Source organism: Martes martes (genome assembly GCF_963455335.1).
Source record: "Martes martes genome assembly, chromosome: 12".
NCBI classification, from domain to species: domain Eukaryota; kingdom Metazoa; phylum Chordata; class Mammalia; order Carnivora; family Mustelidae; genus Martes; species Martes martes.
Genome location: NC_137900.1, coordinates 53,319,228 through 53,343,713, shown reverse-complemented (window position 1 = coordinate 53,343,713; position 24,486 = coordinate 53,319,228). Strand labels below are relative to the sequence as shown.

The window sequence follows — 24,486 nt, the reverse complement described above, 5'->3', positions numbered from 1 at the left end:
CTTTTTCCCCTTTAGTTTGTAGTCTTTCATCTGGAAAATTTGGGACATTACTTAGTGGCTCATGGGACACCACTGCTAAAGTCTGGCTGAATGACAAGTGCATGATGACCTTACAGGTACGGTAGTAGTTCTCTGTGAATGTTCTACGTAATAATCAAATGTGATGACTTTGTGTCAACTCAAGTTAATTCCCATTTCACTCACAGGGTCATACAGCTGCAGTATGGGCAGTAAAGATCTTACCTGAGCAGGGCTTAATGTTAACTGGATCAGCAGACAAGACTATTAAATTGTGGAAAGCTGGAAGGTGTGAGAGGACTTTTTCAGGTAAGATCAGAGTAGACAACATTTATAATCTCATCACTTCATATTCAATCCATTTGTGTATCCTCAAAAGCTTAGAAGCAACATTTGAAAAACACCAGTGTATTTGAACCATTTAATTTGGGTAGATGTAACTTTTCTGACAACTAATACTTAAAATCTTTTAAAAGATAAAATGAAACCTCTCCTAAGATAACTAGATGTGGACTAATAAATGGCTCTTAATGAGCTTGTAATATGTTATGCAGTTTGTTTTTGGTTTAACAAGGTCAGAGTGAAACTTTCAAGCGTAATAAGCCTTATTGATGGTGGGTCACTACTGTTTATTTCATATATACAGGAAGACATCCTTAGTGCTCTTGTGAATATTGAAGTACATTATTTAGTAATAACAAATTTTAGGCTTATATTAGCATTTTAGATAAGTAGTCTTTTTGAACCTTACCTATTAAATAACTCCTGCACTGAGACATCTGCTGACTGACACTGGTATTGCTGATTGATTTGTGGAACACTTAAAATTTTGGTATGAATTTTTTTGTTGTTTTTCTTCTCTTTTATTTTCTTCGAATTTGATCACTAGTCTGGATAATACTTCAAGAAGTCCCTTTGTGCAGATAAAACTATCTGTAAGATGGACAAGTTGTAATTAAGCATCACTGTGTTCCTGCTTCCATACATATATATTATCAAGTTGTTATTAATCTTCAGTAGCTAATCTAAAGCAGCAAATACTGAACCTGAAAATTTTTTTTTATTCCTGATCTCCTTTATTAGATCATAAGCTTCAGAAAATGTTTTGTCCTTAAAAAAAAAGAAAGTAAGAGCGCCTGGGTGGCTCAGTGGGTTGAGGCCTCTGCCTTCGGCTCAGGTCATGATCTCAGGGTCCTGGGATTGAGCCCCACATCAGGCTCTCTGCTCAGTGGGGAGCCTGCTTCCCCTTCTCTCTCTGCCTGCCTCTCTGCATCCTTGGATCTCTCTCTGTCAAGTAAATAAACAAAGTCTTAAAAAAAAAAAAAAAAGAAAGAAAGTAATATCTTCTAAATTGCCTCAGTTAATATTGAAAGAAATTGAGTTTTATGAAGTTTTTAAAAGGATTTAAAATTTTTTAATTAATGGAATATATGTATATTTCTAGTTATATAATTAAGAATAATGTTTATTCCACAAAATCTTGTCTTATAAAAAATTGGTTATTAGTTCTTATTGTATCATTTTAATGGTTGCATTTGTATATATTATGAAATGTTTCTGCTGATAAAGTAGTGATGTTTGGTTTTATATTTGTGTTTTGGTCAAATCAGGGGAGAAGTTATGATTTGTTGGATCAAAGGAAGTGGGATTATAAGGCAGGAAACTTGAATTCCTATTTTAGCTTTTCCACTAGTTGTGTGGTTTCAGATAAATCAATCTCTCTTAATCTATTCTTCATACTTTAATAAAGATTACTTTTCTATAATGGTTTTTATTTCAAATTCTTAAATAATTAAAATCCTTTTTATAATTGAATTTTTCTTAATTTTCACTAGTGCCCTTCATTACTGTCTCATTAGTGCCTTATAAATATTAATTTCAGTATTATGTTTTGAGAAATTTAGGGGCTATTATTCTTTGTCATGTTTGAATGTTTTGTATGTTATAAATTATTCTTGTTATTGAAGATGAAAAGTTGAAAATGAATTGTCAGGTGAAAATGAAGAATTGTTGGGATCAGAATCTTATTTCTGGAGAGCTTTAGGAAATAATTTGGAGAAAACAAGGTAAATGTAAAATAACTTCCAAAGGTAATAAAAAATACTGCCAAACCTAAAATAAAATTTTGTTTACCAGTCTTTTCTATAGAAAAAAATTAATTTCTCTGCTTTGAAAATCAGTTATTACTACCCACTTACATGTTTTATAATGGTAGTTAATACAGAGATCCATCAATGAAATCATCCATCTTATTGGTTTATATTATTCTTCTTTCATACAGGGCATGAAGACTGTGTAAGAGGTTTAGCAATTTTGAGTGAAACAGAATTTCTTTCCTGTGCAAATGATGCTAGTATTAGAAGGTGGCAGATCACTGGCGAGTGTCTTGAAGTATATTATGGACATACCAATTATATTTATAGCATATCTGTCTTTCCAAATTGTAAAGGTAAGATTAGCATGTATTAAAATTTTTAAATTTTATATCAATCACTCTATCATTCCATTCTTGAGGTGGGGTAGGAGTGCTAATTATCAGTTTGTTAACTGTGATTTGAGTAATTTAGTAGCTTTATCTCATTAAGGATCTTCTGGTAAAGGAGAAGGTTTTGTGATCATCTTTATATTAGTTCATATTTGATGGTTATGTCAAAAAGTTTTGGGTATTTCAGGAAAGACTATAATTTATTGGTGCTAAGTGTACAGTATATAAGGTATGAAATATAGAAAATATGATTTTTTAAGTTGTATATGGTATAAGTGAGAAATACATAAAATGTAAAACTAATTTTAAAATAGTTTGGGGTTAAAAAAATCCTTATGCTTACTTGGGAAGGTGATATGTAATACATGTATTTAATTTATTTATTCAAACTGATTTTTCCTATATTCATTAATTTTAGATTTTGTAACAACGGCAGAAGACAGATCGCTGAGAATCTGGAAACACGGGGAATGTGCTCAAACAATCCGACTTCCAGCTCAGTCTATTTGGTGCTGCTGTGTTCTAGACAATGGTGACATTGTGGTTGGTGCGAGGTATTTATATTCTAGTCAGTCAATAAATATCATGTGTCTAGGCCTTTGGTATCGTGTACAGAGATGACCCATAAGGAAACAGCAAGTGAATTGGGAGACCATATGTGTATTTCTGGAGTGAAAAAACAGTACTAAACATGACAACTTTTACATTAATAATACATGATATATTACACTGGTATTGTGCTGCAGGTTGTACAGTCAAAACTTTGAATGCAAAGAAATTGGAGAAGATAGAGATTAGTGTGGGAAAACTCTGAAGAAGGACAAATTTGAATTGAAAATTGAAGGATAATGAGTAAGAAGGGAAATGATAATTTCTAGCAAAACAAATGTTATAAATAAAGATGTGGCATGGGCACGAGAGTGATACATGTGAGAAATGAAGGAAAACGGTAGAGGACTCATGCTGGGGAATAGTGGGGAATACTGGTAAGGTGGTAAGGCATTAAAGCGGGGCATAACTGTGGGAAACCTTGAATGCCAGGCCTTTTTTAGATTCTGTGCTTGAGATAAAGGGTTCTAGCTTTTAAAGAAGTGACATAATTAAAGCATAACTTGCAATTTATTACATAATAGGTTGGGTATAAGTAGTGGTGACAGTGAGCAGGAAAAGCAATTTAGAAAGCAGTTATAGTGTGCCTGTGCCATTATGAAATGTTATCCCCACAGTGCTAATAGATAAGAGGCCAAAATATGAGGTGTTACAGAGGAAGGATGATCGAAAGAAGGATGAAAGAAAAGCATAAAGCTTCTAATTTTTGGTGATTGCATTAATAAAATTGGGGAAGTGGGAGAATTGGTTTCGTACAGAAGGTGAGGCCCTCAGTTTTAGACTCCTGGGGTCTGAGTGCGATGAGCCACACTTATGCCAGTGAATCTGGCATGGAAGGCAGAGATAAAAAGAAAGCAACAGCTATAAGGGATGGAGGGCCTAATAAAGGAGGTGATTTACTTTTTGTCTGGGTCAAGTGTAGATTTGTTGGTTTCTTTATTTTCCGCCCTAAGCATATTTAAAGTTGAAGTAAACAAACTGAAAGGGTGAAGTTCCTGTTGGTGGAAGGTTAAGTAAGAAACCAAGTTCTCTCTAGAATTGGGCAGGATTAGTGCAGTTGAAAGTAGCTAACTTGCCTTTCCTACCCAAAACTAGAGGTTGGGGTTGCCATCTAGTCCAATGCAAGACTGGTTTTTTTCTTCCTTGGGATTACATTGCTAGTTAATCAGAATAAAGACAGACTCCATGTTTCCTGAATGGACAGATAATGAGCATCTGCTATTTTTAAGCTTTATGTTGTATATTTGAGTCCTTTGTAAAGTAAACCGACCTACTGCCCTTCTTTATACTCTCCTATGTAATAATGACTTGAAGTCTATGTTATGCCTCTAGATTTTTATGATGGTAAATACTTACTTGGAATTCAAAATTGTGTCAAATATATATTTCTCTGTCCTTTGCCAGTGACTTTTCCCTTAAATTATCTTTTTCCTACCCTAAACATGGCTTTAGAAAGCAACAGAGGATAGTGTATAAAATCAGCATAGTGCTCTCCTCAGCCATAAATACATAGTAACGTTTCTCATATTCACAAATACAGATTATTTTTGCTTTGAAACATTCAGGTGTGATAGTGTTCATGCACTATAGCATAAGTGACTTCAAATCGGTTTGTTTTTTCTTTATAGTGATGGTATTATTAGAGTGTTTACAGAATCAGAGGATCGGACAGCAAGTGCTGAGGAAATCAAGGCTTTTGAAAAAGAACTCTCTCAGGCAACCATTGATTCCAAAACTGGTGATTTAGGGGACATTAATGCTGAGCAGCTTCCTGGGAGGGAACATCTGAATGAACCTGGTAAATATTTCAGTGTATATATGTTTGCCATTTGGAATAATTAGAATGAGAAGGAAAAAGAGGTTGATTTGCTGGTAATTAAGTGTTATTCCCATTGCCAGACAGGGATTTTTTTAGAATTTGTACTGTTATACTTAACCACTGTGAGAAACCATGTTCTTGCCTCTGTCTCACAGTTTTAAAGACTTTGAGCTAAACTACTCATAAACAGGAGTCTTGTTTTTGTTTTAAATAAATCTCCTAATACTTAGCTGATATACAGTAGGTACTCAAAAGTCACTCATTTAATACCTTTTGGTTGATTGGATTCTCTGAGAGAGGTTGTATAGACTAAAAATAAAAATGAGTTCAAATAAAGCCATGTTTGCTTAACAAGTTGGGGGCAATTTGAGCTTAAATCAGAGCATAGTGGTTATTTCAAATGAAATCTAGATATATGCCTGATCATGATAGCAGTTCTCAGAACTTCATCCTCGGACCCTTAGGAATTCTGAGACTCTTTCAGGATGTCCACAAAGTCAAACTAATTTTATAACACTAAGGTATTATTTGACTTTTCTACTGTGTTAACTTTTGCACTTAAGGTTCAAAAGCAATGGTGGATTTAAAAAAAAAAAGCCATTTGCCCATAATAATGTTCTTAAAGAAGCATTAAAAATTAATTTTACTACAACCCATTAGTCATGTCTTTGTTAATATTCTAGTTGACAAAATGAAAAGTACAGATAAAGTACAGATAAAGTACTCTAAAGTACCATGGTGTTTCAAGGATAAGTATTTGTGCATTTCTTTGAGTTGCAGACTGAACTTTTTCATAGAATGCCATATTTATTTCAAAGAACAACTAACCAAGCTTAAGTTTGGGGCATTTTTTTTTTTTTAAAAGAACAAAGTGATCACGTCACTTTAAGGAAAATACTGACAGTATTTATTGCTAAAGATACAATTTAAAACTCTCAAGTGAAAATTGAAATTTTGGAAAAAGTATCTGATACCAGGAGTTGTTAAGATAGACCAGTGGATTTTAGTGTTTGGTAGAGCATAAAAAAATGCATTGATATGGTTTCAGATTCTAATGTATAACCTTTAAAGACCTACTACTTGTAGAATATTCACATTTTTCTGAAAAGGCTTTTAAACTAGTCATTTCTCTTTCAATTACATTATCTGCATGAGGTTGGATTTTCTTTTTTTACTTCAACAAAATGACAGATTACAACAGATTGAATGGAAAGGCAGGTATGATAATCCAGCTGTCTACTATTAAGACAGTAAAAAGGTTTATAAATATATAAAACCATGCCAGTCTTCTCAGTAAACTTCTAAAACTATTCTTATTTTTCATTAAAATATTAAAATACTATTTATTCAATATGTAATATATCTACTGTTTTCCATTAAGTAAACATATTTTACTTTTTATTTTTAATTTCAAATCCAGTAAGCCAGTTGATATAACCCACATTAATAAAAGTTCTTTGGGCTTCTGAGTAACTTTTATGACTATAAAGAGATCTTGAAATCCAGAGTTTGAGAACTGACCCATTATGCTGTCATGTTTTTAATATTCTTACAATTCTTCACAAAGTGTAGTCTCTTTGTCATTACACACACACACACACACACACACACACACACACAGAGTAAATATTTACTAAATACCGTAATGTGTTCCAGGCATTGTTCTAAACTCTGGGAAGTAGGAATAAAAATCTCTGTTCTCATAAATTTATGTTCTGCAAGAGACAGATAATTAAAAAGTAAATAAGTAATGATAGAAGTATGTCAGATAGGGATAAGTACCCTGGGAAACAAAGCAGGAGTTGGGGTGTTTCATAATTTTGAATACAATGCTCAGGAAATATATATTATTTAGGATAACATTAGTTGCTGTAACAGATAAACTCTTAAACTCTCAGAGACTTAATACAAGAGAAGTTTCTTTGTTGCACAGTAAAAGCTCAGTTGATGGCAAGGTATGCTGAGCATGTTTGTGGAGCAGTTTTGCTCCTTGTGGCCATTCAGGGACCCAGGCTGATAGAAACCACTATCTTCAACATGTAGCTCCCAAGGTCCTCTTGTGTAGAGACTTCCAGCCATCAGACAAAATAAAAGGGGAGGGTAGAGGATGATGGAGTAGGCCTAGAACTGACTCACATCTCACCCACTCAGATTCCCCTGACTGCTTCTCATGTGTGGCATCTAGGAAGTATACCTTGCTAAAGCTACAGTTCTACTATGGAATACAAATGTGAATCTCTGGAGGACAAATGGCTGTCTCTGCCACTGAATGTTTTGCTGAGAATGTGACATTCAAGTCCTTAAGGAGGCAAGGGAGCAAATCTTGCCAGCACTGTGTGAAGAGTGTCATGGGCAGAATTAAAAGCCAGCGTAAAGACTCCATGGCTGAAGTGGGGAGATAGGTGGAGGGGAGGAGTAGTGGAAGGTGAAGTCAGAGAGGATGATATATTTGGCCTTGTACCTCATTCCAAGGACTTAGGCCTTAACTGAGAGAGATGGGAAGCCATTGAAGGGCCTCCAGCAGAAGAGTGACAGAAGTGCTTTCAACTTTTGAAAAAATTTTTGTAGTTGCTGGGTTGAATATAGACTTCAGGGAGCCCCAGGGCAAGAGTAAGAGGCCATTAAAGCAGTCCAAGTGAGAAATGCTGGTGGCTTGTACCATTGGGTAGCAATGCAGATGGTGAGAAGAGAGAGTTTTCTAGATCTTTTTTTTTTTTTTAATTTTTAAAAATTTTTTTAAAGATTTTATTGACAGAGAGAGATAGTGAGAGAGGAAACACAAACAGGGGTAGTGGGAGAGGGAGAAGCAGGCTCTTCTTCTCTGAGCCACCCAGGTGCTCCTAGATCTTTTTTTTTTTTTTTTTTTTATTTTAAATTTTATTTATTTATTTATTTGACAGAGATCACAAGTAGGCAGAGAGACAGGCGGGGGGGGGGGGGTTGTGGGCAGGTTCCTTGCTGAATAGAGAGCCCAATGTGGGGCTCAATCCCAGGACCCTGGGATCATGACCTGAGCCGAAGGCAGAGGCTTTAACCCACTGAGCCACCCAGGCGCCCCTTCCTAGATCTTTTTTAAAGATAGAACTAACAGAATTTGCTGAAAGATTGGCCGTGGAGTTCAGAGAAAGAGGAATCAGACTCTTTTGTACTTTTTGGCCTGAACAACTAGAAGAATGGAGAGTCATTTACTAAAGTCAGAGTGTTGTCAGAAGATACTCAGTAATAAAACTTGTTTTATTTTAGTAGGCTTCTTTCTAGTAGAGACATACTTTTTAACCTTCCTCTGTTTAAACAGGTTCCTTTTAACCATTATTTTCTTTTGGGCTGCTTTCCAGTAGAGTAACATTTTAAAATCTTTTAATAAAAATTTCATTAAATCAAATACATATTCTGTTTTATGTATAAATTTTTAAGTTAAAATTTTTTTATCTAAATGGCTTTGAATTTTACTCTGCTATTCTACCTTTGATTCTTAAATGTTTTATTTTAAGGTACTAGAGAAGGACAGACTCGTCTAATCAGAGATGGGGAGAAAGTTGAAGCCTATCAGTGGAGTGTTAGTGAAGGGAGGTGGCTAAAAATCGGTGATGTTGTTGGCTCATCTGGTGCTAATCAGCAAACATCTGGAAAAGTCTTATATGAAGGGAAAGTATGTCAAATTCTACTTTCTAATAACCATTATCTTAAAGCGTTAGACAAACATCTTCTGTTCCCTTTTCCCCATGCTGATAAAATTTTCTTTGGTGTTTGAGATTTAAAAATTCATTTCTATGGAGAAGATTTCCTATTTTCCCTGCCTTGAAATTGACTTTTTAAAAAGCTCTTTCCATGTAGGGAAGCTGCATTTGATAGATTAGTCAGTGTTTGTCTTTGGGTGCTTACCATGCATAAACTGTTCCCTGCCATTTTGAATTAGGAGCTTTTGTGCCTTCTTTCACCTAATGCTTTGTGCCTCACTATATTTAACTTGACAAGATATGAAGGACCCTGCGGGGCAGTGCTTTTAATGCCAGCATGTTTTGTGCCTGGAGCATGGTAACAGCTAATACTTTTGGCCTTCAAATCAACCAGTTAGAAACCCTCCTTTGGCCTTAGAGTTAATGTGTATTTGTAATACGTCCCCTGCCCCACCCCTACTGAAATGCTAATCTTGTAGCCCATTGCACTCTGGTGAAAGTATAAGTGTTATAATAGTTATTTTTAAAAGGATATATAATGTCTGTGATATATATGTCATTTAAGTGAACAGATATGTTAGTAATCATTTATCTCCTTTTTGTATTCCTATTGAAGGAATTTGATTATGTTTTCTCAATTGATGTCAATGAAGGTGGACCATCATATAAACTTCCATATAACATCAGTGATGATCCCTGGTTAACTGCATACAACTTCTTACAGAAGAATGATTTGAATCCCATGTTTTTGGATCAAGTGGCTAAATTTATTATTGATAACACAAAAGGTCAAATGTTAGGACTTGGGAATACCAGTTTTTCAGATCCTTTTACAGGTAAGTTAGGAAAGTCTTCTGTACATTCATCAACATTGGTTGATTTTTTTTTTTTTCTTTTCGCTTTTGATGTGTTTAAACATCCATTATGATTACCTGTTTAAATAAAAACCGAGATCCAAGATCTGTAGCAGGTTTTTACTTTAAATTCATATTTTTAAACCTCAAATTATATAGTAATTCTATATTTATAGAAACAATTGTATGTTGTATGTTGTTCCTTTTTTTTTTTTAAGATTTTATTTATATATTTGACACAGAGAGAGATCACAAGTAGGCAGAGAGGCAGGCAGAGAAAGAGGGGGAAGCAGGCTCCCTGCTGAGCAGGGAGCTCAATGTGGGGCTCAATCCCAGGGCCCTGAGTTCATGACCTGAGCCGAAGGCAGAGGCTTTATTTAACCCACTGAGCCACCCAGGCACCCCATGTTGTTCCTTTTCAAGATTTTGTTTATTCATTCATTTTAGAGACAGAGACCATGCAGATGAGGTGGAGGTGGGTGGTGGAGGGGCAAAGAGAGATGAAGAGAATCTCTTTTTTTTTCTTTTTGAGAGGAAAAGAATCTCAAGCAGACTCCATGCTGAGCATGGAGCCAGACATGGGGCTCAGTCTCATAACCCTGAGAGCATGACCCGAGCTGAAATCAAGAGTTGAACGTGTAACTGACTCAACCACCCAGGTGCCACTTTTCCCTTTCAAAAATACAGACACACTGTAAACTAAATAAAACTATGAAAATTTATTTTAGTCATATGAAATGAAAAGAAACTCAGAAGTTCCTTTATATAGCTACTCCTTTTAAAAATACATGTTTTGGTGAATTTTAGTAAGTAAATTCTTTTCACATGAGGCTATATTGGTTAGTTGGTCATAAATCTAGGATTGAACTATGGGAAGTTTTAGTTTTCATGTGATTTGTGTTCCACATAATGACTTTTAAGTCAATTTATAACATAGTGTACAGTGTCTAAAATGTTATAAATGGGGACTTGAGGGGAGGCAGGGAAGGGCAAAAAAAACAAATGTTGTAAATGGCATTAGGCTCTTATACCAGTCTGTAGATTATAATCCTAGTAGTATTAGTCTGAGTCTTTTTTCCCAGGAATTGGATTATAATACTCCTTTTTCTAAGGAAAAAGGACCCTGAGTTTTCGGTCCTGGAAACTGAGGCTATGGTACAGGAGGAAATAAAATGCTTCCTTTTTTCTTAGGTACAGGGCCAGCTCTCAATAAAATTCTGAAATTAGTACTTTATTGTTAGTATTTTCCTCTTGTCATTTCTCATGTGCTAGTGCTCCTTGTTTTACAAGGCTTCCATATCCCTTCCTGTCTTCTTCCCTCACGGATACTTCACATCCTAAGTTATCTCTTCTTTCTCTATTTCAAAATTCCATTGCCCATTCACCTAATAAAGGTAATGTCACCTGCATGTTGACTTAAACAGAATTATCAGACTGACTCACTACTGAATATAAATGATGTAACCCCTCCTAATAGTTGCATTTGACAAAAAAAAAAAAAAACAACAAACTGTTCATGGGGCGCCTGGGTGGCTCAGTGGGTGTAAAACCTCTGCCTTCGGCTCAGGTCATGATCTCAGGGTCCTGGGATTGAGCCCCACATTGGGAATCTCTGCTCCCTGCTCCCGCTGCCCCCTCCCTGCCCCCCCCACCGCCGCCACCTGCCTTACTGCCTACTTGTGATCTCTGTCTGACAAATAAATAAAATCTTAAAAAAAAACAAAAAACAAAACTGTGTTTATTATCTGGGTATTCTATTAGTGGAATTTCAGGCCACAGCACAAAAGAGTGAACACATGATTATAGTCTTGTGTCAGCTATTTTGTGGAGTGGAAGACAGAAACTAGAGCAGCTGGCTCCGTCTAGAAATCTTAACTCTGGCTTTCTTTGCTCTTCCGAATCTCTAACTTTACAAGCGTCCTTTTATATATATCTTTTACATATATCCTATTGTAGACACTTCTGATTATTTCCCCAGAGGTACTAACAAAACATAGTCACACACACCGCACATTTGTGTAAGTATAAACGGAAATCTCTTTCCTTTGTGGCACTCATCGCCTTCGTGTAATTCTCTTCTCCAGTGGGTTGTAAGCTTCGATGGATACAAGCAATCTTGTTCCCTGCTGGATCCCCAGCACTATTTGACACATGAGTTAATGAACTCAGGGGTTCTCTAAAAGATTAACATTTGATGCCTGTGGTTTTGATAGCAACAGCAACAGCAGGAATTCTAGTGAATTTGTATTGGAACAGGAACTGATTATATGTGTATATTATCTAGGTCAGAGACCACCTGTGACTTCTCCTTTTAAATTTGAATTTTTAGTTATTTAAATATTTAAAGGCAGTGGCTAACATCTAATAAAATAGTAAAGTTGAGAAACCAAACTTGGAGAATCACTGAAATTTTAGTTTCTTAGTAGTCTTTCCTACTATAAGAACTGCTGACTAATTTCTGTTATTATATCATGTGACAGCTTTGCTCTTCTGTTTTTCCTCCAAGCTTAGTCTTCTAATGTAAGCATTGTGCTGTTTATGAAATTCAAAATTTTGGCATACTTCAGCTTTTCCTTTGTTTGCATGCATAGGTGGTGGTCGGTATGTTCCGGGGTCTTCATCAGGATCTTCTAACACACTGCCTGCAGCAGATCCTTTTACAGGTGGGATGCAGTTTTGATAAATGTATCTTTCTTCATTTAATGTATAGCATTTTGCATTATATGGATTTACATTTTGGAGACATCATCTAATAATAATTCCCTTATCTATATTCCAATTTTGATGGATCTCCTTTTCTTTAACTTCTAATTTTTGCTTTTTCCTGGAGTATTTTGTAGTTTTTCTCATGACTTTTAAATAGCGTATTATTAGAACTCATCGTTTTCTCCAGTGGTCCTTCTTGCAAGGAGAGCAAGAGTCATGAAGGGCATAGTTTTTAGAGTCAGATAGACCTTGGTTCAAAATCTGGCTCTACCACTTACTTGCTATGAGAAGTTGGCAAGTTGCTTAACCTGTCTGAGCCTATTTTTTTTATCTGTGAAATTAGATAATAGGGGAACCCACCAACCAAGACACAGCATGAGTGGTATTACTGGCGAAGTTCTACTGATCACAAGCAAAGAAGGAGCCACGTGAGTCCCTGATACTGGATGAAGCCGTGCAGTCAAGAAGTCTGTTCAGGCATATTGTGCCTTAGCATGGAAAGACACAGTCCACCCAGGATTATTTCTTCTAGTCTATGTTATTAATGGCCTTCATGAAGCCCTGGAAGTGTTGGTGTTATCACTTCACAATGACTTTATTTACCAAGGTATGCATGCCACGGCATCAACACTACTGGGAAAAAATTGCCAAGCTGGGACTTGAATGCAGCTGAAGAAGTCTCTGTTTTCAGAGGTCTCTGTTTTCAGAGTAGCTTTTGTCATATTTTATGATGCTGTTGTTGGATCATCAGCCAGAGTTCCTCGACAACATACCCAGTTTGGGAAGAGATTCTTGGCACTTAGAGTATCCACTGGCCTTACCAACATAGATTCCTCTCTAAACCATAAATTGGACCAACACACAACCTTTGGTCACTATCATGAAGTTGTGAATCGCTCTCAGTGAGCTTCTTCTCTCCTGTGAATGAATTGGTGGCCCGGATGCCCTTAGCTGCACCCTGTGCATTGGTAACCAGTATGCTATAATCACCGTCTATCAAGATCAAGCTAAATGTTGTGATGGCACAATGGCTATTAAGGAAACCCTTGATGACATAATGCAATTCAAAAAGGTATTAAGGATCTGAAGAGTAGATAAGGTGATGACTTAATCAAGACATAGTGACGCCCTGAAACATAGAACAACGTAGTTCTCAGACCTCATTAGCAGCTTTTTCTTGGAACAGAAAGAAGCTTCAAGCAATAGCAACCAAATCAAGAGAACTCCTGAGCCATCATCACTGGACCATGTCTCACTATTGCACAATGTCAGTAACTCAGAAGATTCAGTGATTATGGAGCTATGCAAGATAGCATACTAAACATCCAAGAGAATTGAGTTACTAGGATAACTGAACCACACTATTATAAAAAATAGATAATAGTACCTACCATATTGAGATATTATGAAAATTAAATGGTACAGTACATGTGAAGTTTTTAGCAAAATGCCCGGACTATAATTAAGCCTTCAGTATTTTTAGTATATATTCCCCCAATTTTACCAGTAGCACTGGGACAAAGAGTTTTTCTCATTCAGCTTACAGTTTAAGGTCAGTCTTTTTTTTTTTTTTTTAAGATTTTATTTATTTATTTGACAGAGAGAGAGATCACAAGTAGGCAGAGAGAGAGATCACAAGTAGGCGGGGGTGGGGGGTTGGGTGGGAAGCAGGCTCCCTGGTGAGCAGAGAGCCTGATGCGGAGCTCGATCCCAGGACCCTGAGACCATGACCTGAGCCAAAGACAGAGGCTTAACCCACTGAGCCACCAAGGCACCCCAAGGTCAATCTTAATTCTCTTTTCTCTTCCTTATTTATGTGCTTCTCAAACTTCCAATGTTAGTTAGAATCACCTGGGATGCTTGTTTAACTCATCATAAAGTCCTTCCCACAGAGATAATTCTGATACACTAGGTTGGTGAGGAGGTAAAAATTACTCATGCCCTGATCTCTCACCCATGGATGCTGATTAAATGTTCTTTGTTGTTTGGTTTGCCGTTAGTAATTTTAAAAACACCTTATACGTTTTTATGTGAAGCCAATTCAGAGAACCAATAGGCTGTTATGGGTGGGCTCTAGGAATCTGCATATTGAACAGGTGACTCTCACATGGATGAAGAACCACATTTAGAAAAGTGTAGGATCATACTTTGCCTCATAATTAATGCCTTGGACAAGTTCTTCAGCTTTCTTCTAAAATACTGCTAATAATAATGGTATCTAATTGATATTTAAATGAGTATATAAATATAAGATGCTTAGCATGAGGGGCACCTGGGTGGTACAGTCAGTTAAATAACCAGTTCTTGGTTTCAGCTCAGGTGGAGCTCTCAAGGTCATGAGATCAAGCCCTGCCTCGGGCTCCATTTTGCTTGGTTTTCTCTCTCCCTCTGCCCTTCCCCCTGCATGCGCCCGCGCTCACACACTCTCTTTTTCTCTCTCCTACAAATAATAAATCTTTTTTAAAAAGATGCTTAGCATGCTACCTAGTATGTTAGTAAAAACAAAAAAGCCTCTTACTCCGTGTTCTTCATTATTTTAATCTATTTACATCTGCAGTTTTGGGGTTTTTTTTTTCTTTTGTATTGTTTGCTTTCTATATGTGTTACACCAGTTATACTAACTCCTAGATATTAAATTCAGAGGAGCTGGAAAAGTAGTTCATCTTCTTCCCACGAGGGCTGATCCAGGACTCTGAACATCTCCTAATCCTGCTGATTCTTTCTCTACACTGTTTTTTCATGTTCCTTTCTTTCCATTTTCAATGAGAATCCACAAGTAGGATCCCAGATATGAGACAGTGCTATTATCATAGCATCCCTAAATCTTATCTAGTCTCTTTTTTGCTTATGTATTAGCTAATCCTATTTCAGTAGAATAATGTTCACATTTATTTTCTTATTGTTTTTAATTTTTTAAGGTTTTCTTTTTAAGTAATCTCTGTACCCAGTGTGGGACTTGAACTTAAAATTCTAAGATCAAGGGGCACCTGGGTGGCTCAGTGGGTTGAAGCCTCTGCCTTCAGCTCGGGTCATGATCCGGGGTCCTGGGATCGAGCCCCGCATCAGGCTCTCTGCTCAGCAGGGAGCCTGCTTCCTCCTCTGTCTCTGCCTGCTCCTTTGCCTACAGGTGATCTCTGTCTGTCAAATAAATAAATAAAATCTTTAAAAAAAAAAAAAAAACCTCTAAGATCAAGACTCTAATGCCAGCCAGGCACCCCATGTTTACATTTCATTATGGAAACCTTTTAATTTCTTCTGTCCAATCCACTGATGCTTTTTCAATTCATTACTGTCTATAATTACAATGTATAAGGCACCTAATGTTTATTTTGTAATTTGAGAATTACTTTTAAGACTAACATTTATCACCAACTATATGCCAGGTACTATTCTAAACAAATTCGTAGCCCATATATTATGTGTATAAAATGCCATTCTGAACTGTGACTCACATTGAAAATAAGTTACTCTTTGTAGAGAGGAACCTTTTGAACTTTAATTTGCAGTTACCTTTGCTTACTAGATGTGTCACTGCATTTCAGGTGGTGGTCGTTATGTGCCAGGGTCTGCCAATATGGGAACTACCATGGCTGGAGTTGATCCATTTACAGGTACACACTTGTCTACTTTTCATTTCTTTTTCTTCTTCTTCTTCTTCTTCTTCTTCTTTTTTCCTTTTTAGATTTTTAAAATTTACTGGAACTTTTATTTAATGAAAGATTGAGAAATCTGGTATCTTTTTCTTGCTAGAGAACTTTTCATATAGTAGATCAAGACCAAATTTCTTGAGTTGGCTTTTAGAGTATTCTCAGAATTGTGTCATACTGCACATTAGACTCATGTAGGAAGCTTAAAAAACCTCATCTCCAGAGATGCTCACTGAGTCTATTGCTGCCCTGGTTTGGGGCCTTGGCAAGTATAGTTTTCATAATCTTCCAGTGTGATTCTAATGTGTAGCCAGGATTAAAATCTGCTTTTCTGTCATAGGTCTGGTCTTCTCACCACCCTTACAAAACCTGAGGGTGGTTTTTTTTTTTTTTTTGCGTCTCTCCTTTGTTCATTCTTAATGTATTGAGAATGTTATTCAGGGGCGCCTGGGTGCCACAGTTGGTTAAGCATCTGTGTTAGGCTCAGGTCATGATCCCGGGGTCCTGGGATTGAGTCCTACATCAGGCTTCCTGCTCAGCCGGGAGCCTGCTTCTCCCTCAGCCTGCCACTCTCCCTGCTTGTGCTTCCTCTCTCTCTTTCTCTCTGTCAAAATAAATAAATATTTAAAAGAAAGAGAATGTTATTTACTGTGCTCCATGTTGTTCTGCTTAAGAGGACCCAGAAAAAAATTTGCTGTTGTGATTTAGGCCTGTGCTATCTGGCCTTCTCCTGAGCAATTAACTTTTCTTTTTTATTCTTAATATCTTGCCACATCTTACTTGACACATCTTACTTGTTCATCATGGTTAAATATAGGCAGACATGCTTCCCTCTTTTTGACTGTTAATAAAATGCAGGACTAAATTTGTGGTTCACTTCTTGAAAGTTTGACACCTATCTTGTCTTGTGTTTTCCCTACTTTTTATTTTCTACAAGAGACTAATATATGTGGAGCATATATGTTCTTGACCATAATAAAATACATACTTGCAAACCAGCCCTCTAAGAACCAACTTGGCATGTGATGATTTTTGTAAGCTCTTTTTTCATTGCCAAACTAACACTGAGTGGCGGTATTGAAGTATAACATAATGATTAAGATTGAGGACTCTGGAGTGAGAATGCTTAGATTCAAATCTCTGTTCCACTAATTTTTACCTATTTTGTCTTGAGCCAGTTATTCTGTTCCTGTGCCTCTGTTTTTCCCATTTGTAAAGTTGAAGTAATATCTACCTCATGGAGTTGTTAAGAGTTTACTAAAATTACAAAATGTATATAAAGCACTTTATGCAGAATAAATGCTTAGTAATTGTTAGCTATACTTGTTGTATTAGAAAAGAGTCTGAAGTTAACCGTGCTTGCTGGCATTTTTCAGAAGTTAGAGTTTTTAACAGTTGGGTACATATGCTGGACTTTATATACCTTCGTCCACCTTATTGTCATCTCTTACTTAGACAGATGGAAGTAATATCCTCCAGATTGCTCTCTACATGAGCCGTACTGCAGCCAGCGATCATTTTACAGTCAAACTTCGTTTATACTCTCCTTGATTAAAATCCTTTAATGGTTTCCCATTGAATATTTTTTCTTGGCTTCCTCTCTGCCTTTTTTCTACCCAGGCATACTGGCCTGTGTCAGGTTCTTGACTATCCCATGCTATTTTCTCAGGAGTTTGGTAGATGCTGTGCTATTTTAGAATACTTGAGCCCTTTGCTTTGTTATTTAGACCACAAATTATTGTTTGGCTTTTTCCTCCGTTTTCTTTTTTTAATTTAATTTTGGAATATAGTATTTATTAAATTTATTAAATTCACATATGCCCTTTGCTGGATCACGTACGCTATCATCATGAGCTGTCATTGCACCCTGTACTTTTCCTTCTTGTTTTATCTAATGGTTTGGATGGTATTTGATTTGCATTCTCCTTACCACAACGAGATTCTAATGACTAGGACTTCAGGCAATGTCTTTTAGCTCGTCTTTGATCACACCAATAAATATTTTATGCTTTTTAAGCAATTAAAATTAATTTTGTTTATTTCTCATAACTTAATCTTTACCTATCTTATTCCTGTTTCTAATATATTCAGAAAATTTAAATGTTTTATACATATTTTTGCAAAATATCTTAATTTTTGCATTGGGACAAAAATAAGATTTGGAATGCAGATAAAATAAAAATTAGGTTTAAATTATGCTTTAATTGACTTTAGTCACTATGTATTGTACTAAATTTTCATCCTGTGCCAGTTGTTTGTCAGACACTGCATTTTGGCCACTATAATAGGAACTTAGGAAGTAAAAATGCATAAAAGACTAGGACACTTTCCCTTTAGGAACCTACATCTTAGGGAGATTTATTAAAATGATCATATGGTCTTAGTCTTTCTGTGACTGACTGACTTCACATAGCATGATATGTTCTCTAACTCCATCCGTGCCATTGGAAATGGCAAGATTTCATTCTTTTATTTATGGCTGACTAATATTCCTTTGTGTATATATATACATATATATATATACCACATGTTCCATATGATTTCACTCCTAATGTGGAATTTAAGAAATTCCACAAATGAGCGAAGGGGAAAAAGAGAGTCAAACCAAGAAACAGACTCTTAACCATAGAGAACCAACTGATGGTTACCAGAGTGGAGGTGGGTGTGGGTATGGGATAAACAGGTGATGGGGATTAAGGAATGTACTTGTGATGAGCACCAGATGATGTATGGAAGTGATGGATCACTGTATTGTACACCTGAAAACAATATTACACTTTATGTTAACTAACTGGAATTTGAATAAAAATAAATAAATGATGGAGAAAATGACAATACTTACTATATCATTTGGAATAAGCAGTAAAACACATGAGAGGAAAGAGATCAATATGCCTTAAGATGGGAATGGAAGGTTTCATAATTGTGTATTCTTTGATCTTTTAAAACTGTTACTTAGATTAAATCTTAGAAGTATGAGGGATGTAGAGAATATGAAATGGAAAGGCTTTTGTCTTACATTTAAGCTCCCAGTACAAAAACTTAAATTTATTATATCCACAAATATAATCCATTTATAAAATCTTACGATTTTCTTTTTCTGTGGTTGTTTTATTGAATGCACTGAGTAGTTACATATCTCAATAATTGTGAAAACAAAGTCTTACAATTAGAAGAATCTCAGTTTTGTCTAGTCCTTACGATTTTAATCTTCTGTTCTGTAAATAGGGAATAGTGCCTACCGGTCAGCTGCATCTAGAACAGTGAATATTTATTTCCCTAAAAAAGAGGCTGTCACTTTTGACCAGGCAAACCCTACACAAATATTAGGTAAGTGCATTTTAATTAAATAGTTTTCTCACATATCCATAGACTCTTTGCAGTGCACTCAAGACTGTTTCTCCTCCTCACATGAGCTAGGAACTGGGTGCTTACATGATAGAGACTTCTGTTGTGGGATTACAAAACTGCGTCGACTGCAAATACACAGTCTGATAATGGACCCTTAATACTTGCAAGAAGCCTTATACAAATATAAGGTAAATGCTTTATGATGATTTTAATGAAAAAAAAACTGAAAGGAAAAAATATAAATCCCATTCCCTGAGATCTTAATGTTTTCAGGAAAAAAAAATAATGAAGACAAATGAGTAAAGCGTTTAAACAATAAAAATTTTCTCTTAAAAAAATTAGTTGCCCTTAGAAATAATAATAAAAGGCTGTTCAAATTGTCCATTAAAATGAAACTGCTTAGTTGACTTTAAATGCTTTTTCTCTTAACTTGTTTCTCTCAAAACAAAATGGCAGGTGTTTTTTGGACTGAGAATACTAGCTCTGTTTACCACTACTACTTCATGAGAATTGAGATAAGATAACATATACATCTCAATATAAAATAGGGGGTTTTTGGTCAGAATGAACCTTTATACTGTCTTTATAAAAATCATTCATAAGGGGTGCCTGGGTGGCTCAGTCCATTAAGCTTCTGACTCTTGATTTTGGCTTAGGCTGTGATCTCGGGGTTAGAAGATTGAGCCTCATGTTGGGCTCCACACACAGCAAGGAGTTTTCTTGAGGTTCTCTCTCTCCCCGGCCCCTGGTCTCTCACACTCACTCTAAAATAAATAAATAAATCCTTTAAAAAATTGTTTCATGGAATGTGAATATGGTAACAGAAGACAGTATTTCCATCAAATATGTTTTTAAAGTAATGTGATGTCAAAAGCACATATGGAACTAAGTGAATAAATTAAATATTATAAATAGACATTTAACTCTTCAGTTAATTCATTAACAGTCATAGACGTTGACATAAATTGGCTAAAAGCCATTATAAATTTTTTCTTTGAAAAAATAGAGGATTGACTTGACTTAGACTTGGGTATAATGACATGATGTTGCTTTGAAAACCAAAAAATTACAAATTCAATCTACTTTAAAACTTACTTAAAGCAGAAAGATTCATAAGATCCTAGAAAATAAAGGTAAAATAAAAATCATCACAGTAACCTTTCTTTTATTTACTGGGCTCAACGAATAACACTCATAGGCCTTATCCTTATTTTATGGTATTTGATAATTGCCCTGAAAAGTCTTACCTTCCCCATGGTATATGGTGGAATACTCTTACTGAAAATTTTGACATTTTTATATTACATTTGGTTAATTATAGTTAGAGAATTTTAAAAGTTTGGGTTTGGGTTCTAGGTAAACTGAAGGAACTTAATGGAACTGCACCTGAAGAGAAAAAGTTAACTGAGGATGACTTGATACTTCTTGAAAAGATACTGTCTCTCATATGTAATAGTTCTTCAGAAAAACCCACAGCCCAGCAACTTCAGATTTTGTGGAAAGCTATTAACTGGCCTGAAGGTATGGAAACAGTCTTTAAAATGTAATTAAAAAGCAGTAAGTATATCTTTTCATTTCTGTCAGTATTACTGGTGTTTCCAGATTGAGTAAAAGTAACCCTGGGTAGTTGTAATTCATAGTCTTGATTTGGTCTCATGCCTTATGAGAATCTGAATGGAACGTAATGAACCCCATCCATGTACCATTTCATCCATTTCAGAGCATTTGTGGATCCCCTGCAAACCACCCAAGAACGTTTTGTAACCTATTAACCCAGGCTATGAATGTCTGCTATAATTATTTTTTTGACTCACTTAATTCTTTTTAAATTCCAAAAGTGTCCTCTCCCTTATTACTTTTTCATGCTATTGATTAGAGAAGAAAAATCATATGTCCTGCTTAATATCCCATATTGTGAATTTGGCAGATCACTTAATGTGTTCCACTGTCTCTATAGTTCCTGCTAGACATAAGTAGATTCTGGTTCAATAGATTTTGTTTAGGTGAATATCCTTTATAAATGATGCTGCATACTACCTTTACATCACAGGGCACATAATTTCTGGATTCCTTACTTTTAGTATGCTAAGATTATAGAGTGCATTCATTCAGATGGTGTCTACCCAATCCTTGGAATGTAAAGCCCTCCACCAACCTCTAAACATCCTATTAGCATTTGTCCACTGGAATTCTATTTAAAAAAAACTTCCCCTCTAGGGACACCTGGGTGGCTCAGTTGGTTAAGTATCTGACTCTTAATTTCAGCTCAGGTCATGATCTCGGGGTTGTGAGATCTAGCCCTGAGCTGGGTTCTGCACTAGCCTCTAATTGGACTCTGCAATAGGTGTAGAGCCTGCTTAAGATTTTTCCTTCTCCCTCCCTGCACCTCCCAACTAACTTCCAGTCATGTGTGCACTTTCTTTCTCCAAAAAAAAAAAAAAAGCTTCCCCTCTTCAACTCTTTGGTCTTTTTAAAAGCAAGGTCCCCATCCCATTCATTCCACAAGGATTTAGTGAATACTCAGTATGTTATCAGGCTAGATAATAACCCATTTAAATTATCTTTAAAGCATGTATGATCTTGTAGCAATAAATCCAGTCTCTATAAATAAGAAAAATTAATTAACAAAAGTTTAGGAATACATGTATTTTGTAAAGCAGGCACATGGTTTTTAACATTTTCTGAAATGGTCGTGTTTAATGAAATAAGATTCTTAAAACTGAGTAACAGTCATAGGAATTTTTTGGGTTTTTATAAACATTAATGAATTTTTCTTTTTAACAGATATTGTCTTTCCTGCACTTGACATTCTTCGGTTATCAATTAAACATCCCAGTGTGAATGAGAACTTCTGCAATGAAAAGGAAGGGGCTCAGTTCAGCAGTCATCTTATCAGTCTTCTGAACCCTAAAGGAAAGCCAGCAAACCAGCTGCTTGCTCTGAGGACTTTTTGCAACTGTTTTGTTGGCCAGGCAGGACAAAAGCTCATGATGTCCCAGAGGGAATCACTTATGTCTCATGCAATAGAACTGAAATCAGGGAGCAATAAGAACATTCACATTGCTCTGGCTACATTGACCCTGAACTATTCTGTTTGTTTTCATAAAGACCATAACATTGAAGGGAAAGCTCAATGCTTGTCAGTAATTAGCACAGTCTTGGAAGTTGTACAAGACCTAGAAGCCACTTTTAGACTCCTTGTGGCTCTTGGGACACTTATCAGTGATGATTTAAATGCTGTACAGTTAGCCAAGTCTTTAGGTGTTGATTCTCAAATAAAAAAATATGCCTCAGTATCAGAACCAGCTAAAGTAAGTGAATGCTGTAGACTTATCCTAAATTTACTGTAACAGTGGAGATGTGGCTGAGATTTTAAATTGATTAGTGTTTTTTCTCACATTTTACATGACTGATTACAGATGGTTAAAAAAAAAAAAAGGCTGTGGATTAAGTAAAATTTCAGATCTTGTAAAGTGGGGGGTAAGAGGAGACAAAGAAGAAATAAAATTTTTGCACTGATGAACTGTGAGATTTTCCTGTGTGATGTGGGTAAGTTTTCGGGAGTTTATAAACAAATTAAGAATGAGCTAAAATCAGCAAGAACACAACTGCTACAGTGGCATAATGGCCATACCTTTGCCACATAAGAACTTTTATTTATATAATCTGCTTTTACTACTTATATACCCCAAAATGTTGCTTGTCCGTGGTTGACTTTTATTTAACTACTGCTGTACTCATTTTTATTGCTGATTCTTTTAACAGCATCTATGTATTTCAAGGTCTTATTTTGATAAGTACTTTGGAATTTTCAAAAATTAAGTTTTGTTATAAATTATTCCATATATTGAAAATATATAAAATAATTTCTGCATTTAAGTTACTTGTAAATAGAAATTATATTTGTTTGATGGTTCATTTGTAGATGAAGGAAAAGCAACTGACTAAGCTGTATTAGGTTGTATATCAATTCAGACAGATGAGACCCCAAGTTAACTCCAGGTTTATGATCCAGTTTCTTTCACCTCTCCCTATTTGAGGCAACTTCATTATTCATTCTAGTTTTGATACTAGTTTATTTTTGTTCATTTCCATTGGTCTCAAAGGGAATTTGGAATGTGTTGAATTTTATCAAGCAACCGTGCAAGCAATAAAATGTTACCGGCAAGTCCAGATCCTATCATGTAAAACTAGTATTTTTGAGCTCCTAACATGGTCTGGGCACGGGGCTAACCACTTTGATATTTAATTTCCAAAACCCCTTAGATGAAGGGTGATGGTGTCTCTGTTTTCAGGAGTAAATATAATGGGAGGAATCATGATGGGAGAAAAAAAAGTGCATACCATACTACTAGAGAGAGGCATCACAAATTTATCTCTGAACATCCCAGCAATTAACACAAAGGAGGAACCAGCACTTTAATTATGTAATTTAATGTGTTTACGAGAACTTGAGTTTCTTAAGAGAAGCATAACTATTCCTATTTTTTAAAGTGGGAAATATCTTTTCACAAAGAGGACTTTGCATAAAATAGTGAGCAGCGTTCTCAACATTTATAGTATACAGAACCATCAGTTTACTGGCTTAATGACAAATTGCAAAGAACAGTTCTTCCCTAATAAGAGAGGAAAGATTTTTGACCATTGTATTGATTCAAGGAAAAACTTGGACTATCAAAAAAGAATGGGTTAAATAGAGGGAATGTGTATTTTGCTGAGTATTAAATTGCAACTTTGTGATGTGTACTCAGATTTTTAAAATTCTGTTGGCTGGCTCCATTAGGAACCTTTGCTTTACTTTTTGTTGAATTGGGATTTAGATGGTTAAGTCAAAATTAAATGGAAAAGTTAAGAGTTTAACCCAGGTCAGCCTGGTTCCATTGCAATATACTGCTTTCTTGTGAACATGTCCAGTCTAGAATGCAGTTTTAAGTACAGACAATTTATCTACATATTTTGAAATACTAGGTAGAACCTTTGAATGATGGGAGGACATTAAGAACATGAGTTCATTCTTCAAACTGTGAGGCGTGGCAAATTGTAAACACTGTTTGCTTCTTATAGTGTACAAGTCTTTACAACAACTTTATAATATCAGTATTTCATGTTTATTAAAAAATTATAAAATACAATTTATCTAAAGAAAAAAGATAATCCCACTTGAGAAATAAGTGTTATATGATGGTTTTGTGATATTTTAAAGCCTTTTTAGTTAAACTTTTTTCCATAGTTCCCTTAATATTTTTTGTGAATATAAAAACATATATTCATCAAATAAAACACACATCAAATAAAAATTGCCTGTAATCCCACCACCCAG

General features: G+C 35.6%; 2 protein-coding genes across 5 annotated transcripts in view; one reads left to right on the top strand and one right to left on the bottom strand.

The window, feature by feature from the left end:
* IFT74 (intraflagellar transport 74) overlaps positions 1–48 on the bottom strand; it is a gene marked incomplete at its 5' end in the record, with an annotated part of 51,550 nt that extends 51,502 nt beyond the window's left edge. The window contains one exon of the mRNA XM_080820213.1: positions 1–48. Within this exon, the coding sequence (XP_080676339.1) occupies positions 1–48 (48 nt within the window).
* PLAA (phospholipase A2 activating protein) lies at positions 21–24,486 on the top strand. 4 transcript variants are annotated; one of them, XM_080819740.1, is made up of 12 exons: positions 21–116; positions 207–327; positions 2,300–2,467; positions 2,922–3,057; positions 4,741–4,910; positions 8,423–8,580; positions 9,225–9,444; positions 12,054–12,125; positions 15,711–15,779; positions 19,044–19,145; positions 20,523–20,687; positions 21,951–24,486. In XM_080819740.1, exons 1-12 carry the CDS (start codon positions 102–104, stop codon positions 22,514–22,516), a joined length of 1,962 nt encoding a protein of 653 aa, XP_080675866.1. In that variant the 5' UTR covers positions 21–101; the 3' UTR covers positions 22,517–24,486. The 4 variants fall into 4 exon arrangements, with proteins under 4 accessions (XP_080675866.1, XP_080675865.1, XP_080675868.1 ...); XM_080819739.1 differs by having other exon boundaries at positions 20,505–20,687; positions 21,951–24,474; XM_080819742.1 differs by lacking the exon at positions 12,054–12,125 and having other exon boundaries at positions 21,951–24,474.